Genomic DNA, 10,463 nt, shown 5'->3' on the forward strand with positions numbered 1-10,463 from the left:
TTCTGACTCTTCCATCAAGTCCCTCCTCCTCAGTGGTCTCTCCTCTTATATGAGTTGGTGTCTAGAATTAATAAGTTGTTGATTAATCTTGTAGTGCTTTATTGACCAACAGAACATCAAAGTTAGCTTAAATAGGAATTTATAAACCCTGAAGTTATGCACAAAATTTGGTGCTTATGTGCACAATTATGGATAGAAAGTCTGCAGTTCTATTATATTCTCTTAAAAAGTGAAAATAAAATGCATTTCATTTCTAAATTGACATTATTTTTCTGGTGGTACTGTTTACACTTTCAAGAATGGATTTCCCCAAACTTAAATTACTGAACACAAACACTGTTAGTATGGTCTCTGTGTGCACCACAAGTGTTCACACCCAAGAACATGTAGCACTAAGGGGATGTGGCAGTCCAGCAATTCCCATGGGTGCAATCTCTCTGCCCTTAAGGGTACCAGGGAGGAAGTTCTCCACTATTTTGTGGAATCAAGAGAGGCCTCCGGGTGCCCAGGAGGTGAAGTTGGATCCTGAAGGATAATTGGAATATCCAAACTTAGCAGAAGTCAATTAAATACTTCAGAGATAGGGAAAAGACAGAGCTTGAGGCAGAGAAGAGAAAGCAAAATATTGATGGGGGTGGCAAGTTGGGCCTATTGACTCAGCAGAGGATCCGCATAGGTTGGCAGTGGAGGGAGCCTACCCATGAATGTTCAGATTCAAGAGTTGGAATGGAAACCTATATATCACCAGGTCATGGCTAAGAGATAGAATTTGGCCAATTATTAGCATTGGGCAAGTGCTCACCGAATCTTTCATCTCATCAATAAAATGACGTGTAATCATCTTCCACTGTGGTTATGAAGATTAAATGAGTTCACATGTTTAAAAGCTCACACAGAAAAGGCTCAGCAAATGGTGGGTATCCTTGGCTGTTGAGAAAAGGAGCAGGTCAATGCCTAGTCACTGAATGGCAGAGAGACAAGACAGAGGAGAGAAAGAAGTAACTACTAGTAATTAGCTATGATGGTCCAAGCAGGAGCCCCCCAGTTTTATCATCTTTAAAGAATACAATGAGGGTAAAATAGGATAATGTATATAAAGCCTCTTCTCTAATGTCTGGTATACAGTAAGTGCCGTATACACAGTGGCAATTATTATGATGTCTACAACCTCTGTTACTTATTATGCTCTGGACAAAAGTGGTAGCAGAAGGACAGTAAAAGAGGTAAGTTTTTTTAAAAGTTAATTGCACTGGAAATCAGAACATACAAGTTAAAAGAAAATTTGAGCTGTTTACTCTGACTTACCAAATGAATCAATTGATTTTTGATAAATGTCTTTTAATGAATTGATGGGAAAACTGATTTTTGCTAATAAGGAAACCCCACTATAATGTAATCTAACACTTTGCTATCGATTGATATACAAATTTCTCCAGAGAAAGCCTTCCCAGGTGGCAACATACAAGATTTTGCTTAGGCAAAGCAGGAGATATTTTAGGACAGAAAGGGTTTCCTGCACCACTCAGATCAGACTTGCTGGAGCCCAAGTCTGTACATGACACTCCTGCAGAGGTACACCTAGGAATTTTGTAAGAGAGTGCAAAGGGGGGAAGTCAAACCTATAGGGTAACTTTCTCAAAGAAGAAAAAGCTATAGGGTTGGAAAAGAAGGGAGCAGGCACATCAAAACATATTTCTCCAAATGAGAGTAGAGCTCTGACATTCAACTAGATGGGGTATTGGAAAGGACTTCCAAAAGAAAAATATATATATACAGGGTGTTGGGGAACAGCAAGAAGAAATTTGTTTTCTAAGGTTGGAAATATAGGCACATATGTAAGTAGAGGATTTTATCCTGTCTTTCAAAATCTAACAACCAGATATCATCACAGGCAGATAACTCTCCCCATACCCTGAGTCAGCCAATTTCAGGTAGTCTAGACTTTGTTGCATCCTCTCTCGACTTGAAAAGACAAATCATGCCCACTGTTCCTGAAACTTGTGATGAGACCCTGAGAGGTAATCTTCTCTTTCTGGGTCTCAGTCTTCCAAGCTTTAAACCGAAAACCTCAATCAAACAACCCTCAGGTCTTCTCTAGTTCTGCCCAAGGAATAAAGGATTAAGAGAGGTAAAAATTTTTTTCAGAAGTAAAATCTAACCACACGAGTTTCCTACCTTAAGAGAAATTGTAAACAGGAGAATGGCAGGAATGGTAGTGGGGTAAAAGACATTTGATAGCAGAGAGGTGAGATACAAGACACAGCAAAAAGAGCCTTACCTGAAACCAGGTAATCAATGACATTAGGAAAGCCTGGAGAGTCAAGAGGCAGATCCCACCGGGAGCCCTATGTCCTTGGTGAACAGATTTCACAACCCAGGGAGGACTGATCAGATCGGTCAGTTGGGTCTACAGTGGGATCTCTCTCATTGCAAGAAAGATCTTGTAATCTTCTTAAAGGAAATGGGCCTGAAATGGAATCAGGAGGGACTTAGGAAATGTAAAGAAAAGAAATTTCCAGGAGAAATAAAGTCTTGTGTGGTCAGAACACCTCAAGAATATCCTCCTGTCTTATGAAAATAGCAGTTAGCTGTGGTGCTATGGGTACTTCCCAAGCTGAGGGAGGAAATATTAAATGCCTTTCACCATGGTTCTGAAGAAATGCACTTAAGACTGGTTAAAAATGGAAGAAAATGAGTCTGAAAGAATGTAGAAATCTAGGAAAACCTGGAAGTGAGAGTTCCATGCTAAAACCTGGCAAAATCTTTAAGGGTTAAGAAAGAGTCTTTCAGGAACAAAAATTAGAGCACATAGAGACCAGACATTCCTCATCCCAAAGGAAAGCCGTGTGGGAGTGGGTCAGACCAGAAGAAAAGGGGCTTCTGGTTGGGAGAAAATATAGAGCCTCTCACCTGTGGAAGAAACCCCTTACTGGGCTAGGTCAAGCATCTATCTAAAAGACTTTATTCCTTGCCAACCCTCGCTGCCATCCATCGTTCTCCCTTCTGCTGTGACTGAGGAAAGTTACTTCTGTTTTCACAAATCCTTAGAGAACCCTCTTCTGCAACATCTTTGTTCCCAGTCCCTTGCAATTAAATCTCTTGGGGAAGGAAGTCTCCTTCAAAGTTATCTGCTCACCTGATCTCACCACAAAACAAAATCTCTCCTGGGGATATGTAGAGAAGAAAACTGTTAAGAGATTCTACAGGACAATCTGGGGGACATCGGCTATCCTTCCATTCCAAAATGGAATGGGAAATGTTGGCTTTTGTTCTGAGTTGTGGTCCACTTTGTGCGTGTTCAGTAAATAATGTGTGTAGCTGAAGCCACCAGGACAGCTTCCAGAGTCTTCCAGACTGTTGCCCCTCTGATTCCTTCTGCCTCTTCCCATTATCTAGGTTACATGAAGAGGGTGCACCATGTGCTGTCATGTCTGACTCTTTGTGACAGCATGGGCTGTAGTCCACCAGGCTCCTTTGTCCATGAAATGTTCCAGGCAAGAATACTGGACTGGGTTTCCATTTCCTACTCCAGGAGATCTTCTTGACCCAGAGATTCAATCTATGTCTCCTGCATCTCCTGCATGGGCAGGCAGATTCTTTACCACTGTACCACCAAGGAGACCCAGGATAAATGAAGAGATGCCCACCTAAAATCATAATGACCCTTCTAACCTCTGAGTTCAATTCTGCTGCAATTCAAAGTCCTCAAGAGATGAAAGATTCAACAAACAATCTGTTATGATAAAGAAGTAATCTGTCCCTGGACTGACCTCCTCCTGCCCACTTTTCTGTCATCTCTAACCCAGTTGAGCTTTTGTTATACTAAAAAATTTACAAAAAGTAAAGGTAGCATAGCACAACAGACACTTTACCTTAAAGTCAGGCAGAGCTGTATGTCCATGATGTTTAAACTTCTTTTATGCAAGGGACTCATGTGAACCCGTTTCCTCATTTGTAAAATGGAAATAATAATTTTAACTATAAAATATGTGTTCTAAGAATTAAACTGAATAGACAAACTAAATTCCTCTCCCTGTTGTAGAAATGCAGTTACTAGTGTAACTTCCCTGCATTCCCTCTGCTGCTGCTGCTGCTGCTGCTAAGTCACTTCAGTCATGTCCGACTCTGCGCAACCCCATAGACGGCAGCCCACCAGGCTCCCCCATCCCTGGGATTCTCCAGGCAAGAACACTGGAGTGGGATGCCATTTCCTTCTCCAATGCATGAAAGTGAAAAGTGAAAGTGAAGTCACTCAGTCCCTCTAAAGCCCAAAAATAGAGACAAAATACAGACCTTACAAAAATCGTTTATAAATCTCATTAAACAAATAGAGCAAGCAACAGAAACAATACTGAGGAGGAGGAGGAAGAATCTAATTTCCAGAATTACCACATTATCATATTCAAAATATCCAATTTTCAGTGAAAAATCACAAACTATAAAGACAAGAAATGCAAAGAAGCTATCCTTGAGAAAGCAGACATTAAACCTACCAGACAAAGACTTTAAGTCAACTGACTTAAATATTCTTTAAGTGCTGAAAGAAACTATGGAGAAAAAGCTACAGAAAACAATTTTTAGGAAATATTTTAGGAAAGCAATCCATGAATAAATAGACAATATCAATAAATAGATATAAATTATAAAATGAAACAAATATTCTGAACCTGAAAAGTACGTAACTGAAATGAAAAACTCACTAGAGGCATCAATATCACACTTTAAAAAGCAAAATTAAAAATGAGAGCCCTTGATTATGGTCAATTCAGATTAGCAAATCTAAGAAGTAGAAAGAACAAAGAATGAAGAATAACTAAAAGAATCTAAGAGACTATGGGATGTCATCAAGCAAAGCAACATAGGCATTTCTTTCTTTTCAAGAAAGAGAGGAAAGAAAGACACTGTAAGAATATTTAAAGAAATAAATATTGAAACTGTTCAAGTTTGATAAAAAGACTTGAATCAACACATTTAAGTTCAATGAATTTCAAAAAGCACAAACATGAGATATCCTTACAGTTACACATTGTAATTAAATTATTAGAAGGTAAGAATCTTTATTTTAATTTATTTTTTATTGAAGGATAGCTGCTTTACAGAATTTTGTCATTTTCTGTCAAACCTCAACATGAATTGGTCATAGGTATACATATATCCCTTCCTTTTGAACCTCTCTTCTATCTCGCACTGCATCCCACCCCTCTAGCTTGATACAGAGCCTCGGTTTAAGTTTCCTGAAACATACAGCAAATTCCCCTTGGCTACCTATTATACATATGGTAATGTAATTTTCCATGTTACTCTTTCCATACATCTCATCCTCACCTCTCTTCTCCCCATGTCCATAAGTCTATTCTCTGTCTGTTTCTCCATTGCTGCCCTGTAAATAAATTCTTCAGTACCATTTTTTTCTAGAGAGCACATATATGTGTTAGAATATGATATTTATCTTTCTCTTTCTGACTCACTTCACACTGTGTAATAGGTTCTAGGTTCATTCATCTCATCAGAACTGACTCAAATGTGTTCCTTTTTACAGCTGAATAATATTGCATTACTCATTCAGAAAACGAAGATCATGGAATCTGGTCTCATCACTTCATGGGAAATAGATGGGGAAACAGTGGAAACAGTGTCAGACTTTATTTTTGGAGGCTCCAAAACCACTGAAGATGGTGACTGTATCCATGAAATTAAAAGACACTTAGTTCTTGGAAGAAAAGTTATGACCAACCTAGATAGCATATTCAAAAGCAGAGACATTACTTTGCCAACAAAGGTCCGTCTAGTCAAGGCTATGGTTTTTCCAGTGGTCATGTATGGATGTGAGAGTTGGACTGTGAAGAAGGCTGAGCACCGAAGAATTGATGCTTTTGAATTGTGGTGTTGGAGAAGACTCTTGAGAGTCCCTTGGACTGCAAGGAGATCCAACCAGTCCATTCTAAAGGAGATCAGCCTTGGGATTTCTTTGGAGGGAATGATGCTAAAGCTGAAACTCCAGTACTTTGGCCACCTCATGCAAAGAGTTGACTCATTGGAAAAGACTCTGATGCTGGAAGGGATTGGGGGCAGGAGGAGAAGGGGACGACAGAGGATGAGATGGCTGGATGGCATCACTGACTCAATGGACGTGAGTCTGAGTGAATTCCGGGAGTTGGTGATGGACAGGGAGGCCTGGCATGCTGCGATTCATGGGGTCACAGAGAGTCAGACACGACTGAGCGACTGAACTGAAGTGAACTGAAGCTCTCCAATTAAAAGGCAAAGACTGGCAAAACACATTTTTTGAAATATCATTCAATTCCATCTTGTCTATAAGAAACTCTCTTAGATTTGAAACCACAAGTAGATGGAAAATAAAAAGATGGAAAAAAGATGCTCCACACAAATGTAGCCAAAAAATAGCTGAGGTGGAAATATTAATATAAGAAAAAAATATAGTTTAAAAGACTATGTTATATTATATGTTACAAGAAACTAAGTACATCTTGTGTTGAGAAAATTGTCAATTCATCAAGAAGCGATAACAATTTTAATCATACATGTATTAAACATAGCCTCAAATTAACGTGAAGCAAACTTTGATAAAACTGAACTGAAAAGAGATAGTTCTGTGATAATGGTTGAAGACTTAGTATTTAACTTTCAAAAACTGATAGAACATCTAGACAGAATATTAATTAGAAAATAGAAGATATCAACAATATTATAACCCAACTTTGTCTACCAGACATATATAGGACACTCTACCCAGCAACAGAAGACACACATTCTCCTCAAGTGTACATGGAGCACTCCCCAGGATACACCACATGTTAGACTAAAAATTGTCTCAATAAATTTCAAATATTGAAATAATATAATATCTTCTTTGACCAAAATAGAATGAAACTAGATATCAGTGATAGGAAGAGAATGGAAAATTCAAAAAATGTGGAAATTAAACAGCACACTCTTAAAAAACAAATGGACCAAAGAATAAATTAAAGATAAATTAGAAAAAATCTTGAGACAAATGAAAATGAAAACATAATATACCAAAATATGGGATGCCAGGAAAGTAATGCTCAGAGAGAATTTTACAGCCTATATCAGAAAGGAAGTAAAGAACTCAAAATGATTACCTGACTTTATACTTTAAAGAAAAAGATAAAACTAAACCAAAAGCTAGAAGAATGAAAAAAGCAAAGATTAGAGTGACGATAAAGAGATTAAAAAACTAAATAAAATTGACCAAACCAAAAGTCTTTTCTGTAAAGATAAACAAAATTGAACAAACTTAAGCTAGAATGGCAAACAAAAAGAGAGAAGTCAATAAAATAACTAAAATCAGAAATGAAAGTAGGGATATTACTAGAGACTGTACAGAAATAGAAATGAGTATAAGAGAATACCATGAACTGATGCTGAAGCTCCAATACTTTGGTCACTTGATGTGAAGAGCCAAGTCATTGGAGAAGACCCTGATGCTGGGAAAGATTGAGGGCAGGAGGAGAAGGGGGTGACCGGATGAGATGGTTGGATGGCATCATTGACTCAGTGGACATGAATCTGAGCAAACTAAGGAACATAGTGAAGGACAGGGAAGCCTGATGTACTGCAGTCCATGGGGTCACAAAGAGTCAGACACAACTGAGCAACCGAACAACCTCACACCAGGAAGAGTAACTTCTTTTTGCAGATTGTTTTTTCCTCTGCAATCCTTAGTGTTGTTTTGCCATTTCAGTTCTCAAATATCTGGTTAACAACTCCTTACACTACACTTTTTCTGCTAAAGTAACTTAAAAAGTTTTTATTCCTGGCTGTACCCTGACTGATATGTAAGTTATTAAACAATGGCTTGAATTCTGTCTTTATTTCTGTTCTAATCTCTACTTTCCAAAACAGATATAGTTTTACTTTTGCAGAACTTTAAGTACAGAAATAATCACAGTTGCCACAGCAAGTCTGGCACCTGAATAGTGCTTTTAGAAATGTTTTCATACATATATCTCTTTTGATGTCTTCTTTTTGCCTTCATTTAATAAGGTTTATTAAGTAACTACTACCTATGAGACACAAAACCAGGTACTGGAAATACATAAATAATTTATTAGCATTTAGGGATATATTTGTATTTCTTTTTTATTTAAGTATAATTGATTTACAATGTTTTGCCAATCTTCGCTATACAGCAAAGTGACTCAGTTTTACACATATATATATTCTTTTTTAAAAGTTCTTTTCCGTTATGGTTTATTCCAGGAGATTGGATATAGTTACCTGTGCTACACAGTAGGACTTTGTTGCTTACCCATTCTAAAGGAAGTAGTTTTCATCTACCAACCCCAAACTCCCATTCCATGACTCTCCCTCCCCCACATCCCTTAGACTAGGAACCACCCAATAAAGAATCATAGAGACTCAATTTCTCCCATCTAGAAAATTTTTATTTAAAAATATTTATATTTAGGTGAAATCATCAACTAAATAATATAGATGATACATAAATGAAAAAAGACTGTGGCCGGGACATAGCAAGCACTCAATAAAACACAACTATAACCAAGAAGAATTAAAAATAGAGTGAATTTCCTTCAAAGACTTCATAAATGATCAATAATGATAATAACAATGCATTGCTTCCTCATGGCACTTTAGATTTACATATAGTTATCCCAACAAAATCCCTGTGAGGTAGGGCAGTGTCATGATTCCCATTTATTGATAAGGAAACAGTCACTCACAAAGTGTGAATGACTTGCCAACATTATGCAAACAGGAGGTGGCAGCACCAGGCTCCAGATGCCCTGGTGTTCAGTGCCAGTTGCCAACCCTGCAGTGATCCAGCCCCTTCTTCAAGGCGCCCATCACCTCCCGATTTCTCAAGCTATAAATGAGAGGGTTGAGCATAGGTGTTAGGACTGTGTAGAAGAGAGAGACCACCTTGTCATGGCTTGGGGCCCGATAGCGCCTAGGCCTAAGGTAGATGAACATGGCTGCCCCATAGAAGAGGGACACAGCAGTAAGGTGGGAAGAACAGGTGGCCAGAGCCTTTTTACGAGCATGAGCAGAGTGCATATGGAGCACAGCCCCCAAAATTCGAGCATAGGAAGCCACAATGATGGAGAAGGGCAGGAGCAGCATGAAGATACAGCAAGCAAAAAGCAGGGAATCAAAAATGGATGTGTCTACACAGGCCAGTTTCAATAAAGCTGGAACCTCACAGAAGAAATGATCCACATTCCTTGGGCCACAGTAGGGTAAGCTTATGGCTCCCACCATTTGTATCATTCCATCTATTATCCCAAAAGTCCATGAACTCCCAGCAATCTGCAGACAGACCTTCTGGCTCATGAGGATGGGATAGTGAAGTGGGTGGCTAATGGCCACATAGCGGTCATAAGCCATGAGTCCCAGCAAGAGCCCTTCAGATCCCACAAGAGAGACAAAAAATCCAATTTGTATGGCACAACCCACAAAGGAGATGAACTTCCTGCCAGACAAGAAGTTGAATGCCATCTTGGGCACAATGTCACAGACCAACAGGAGGTCCATGAGGGAGAGCTGGCTGAGGAAGAAGTACATGGGTGTATGAAGTCGAGGATCCATGTAGATGAGGCAGATGAGGAGGACATTCCCACAGAGGGCCACTGTGAAGACCACCATAACCACAGAGAATAGGGCAAAATCAGCCTGGCTATGAGAAAAGATGCCCAAGAGAATGAAGCCATCTATGGATGATTGGTTCAACCATATCCCCATGGTTCAGTTGTTCACAGTCACCTGAAAACATGGACAGAGAAATTCTGAGATTGAGAGACATGTCTTTACTAATCTCTGAATTATTCTTCTTCAGTCATCTGTATCTTTTGTAATTCATTAGAGCACAATAGTACATACTTAGGGGTATATAAGAGGTTAGGAGCTTTCCAGGTGGCACAGTGGTAAAGAACCCACCTGCCAATGCCAGAGATGTAAGAGACATGGGTTTGATCTCTGGGTTGGGCAGATCCCCTAGAGAAGGGCATGGTAACCCACTCCAGTATTCTTGCCTGGAGAATCCCATGGACAGGGGAGCCTGGCCAGCTAGTCCATAGGGTTGCAAAGAGTTGGACATGGCAGAAGCGATTTAGCACAGCACATTCTTACATTTTTCCCAAAATATAGATGATAAGATATTTGCTATCTCATAGAATTGAACCATTTATCTACATTTGTATGTATCCATACCAAGAAGAATAGAATCTGAGTTAGTTTATGTGTCACAGGACTATTGGACAATCCTCTTTCAATAGGCAAAATACTGGCTTTCCCATATGGCACTGACTCTTTTTAGCAGGACTAGATGGACTCAGTATACTATCTCTAGCAGAACTTGGACCATTTCATCCCAAGAGATAATTCATATATGTTATAATAAAGGAAAGTAATGGATACTTGAGATGTTCTTTATTTTGCTGAGCTCAAATACCTTAGAATTA

At 39.0% G+C, this 10,463-nt stretch overlaps 1 protein-coding gene across 1 annotated transcript; it reads right to left on the reverse strand.

The window, feature by feature from the left end:
• Nucleotides 1-8,796: 8,796 nt before the first annotated feature.
• Nucleotides 8,797-9,744, reverse strand: LOC133251124 (olfactory receptor 2V1). The gene has a single exon (XM_061423193.1). It carries the CDS (start codon nucleotides 9,742-9,744, stop codon nucleotides 8,797-8,799), a length of 948 nt encoding a protein of 315 aa, XP_061279177.1.
• Nucleotides 9,745-10,463: the final 719 nt, after the last annotated feature.

This window comes from Bos javanicus, chromosome 7 (genome assembly GCF_032452875.1).
Source record: "Bos javanicus breed banteng chromosome 7, ARS-OSU_banteng_1.0, whole genome shotgun sequence".
In the NCBI taxonomy this organism is placed as follows: domain Eukaryota; kingdom Metazoa; phylum Chordata; class Mammalia; order Artiodactyla; family Bovidae; genus Bos; species Bos javanicus.

Bases quoted from the DNA above. Each gene is read 5' to 3' on its own strand.
- LOC133251124 (XM_061423193.1), bottom strand. From the start codon at position 9,744: ATGGGGATATGGTTGAACCAATCATCCATAGATGGCTTCATTCTCTTG.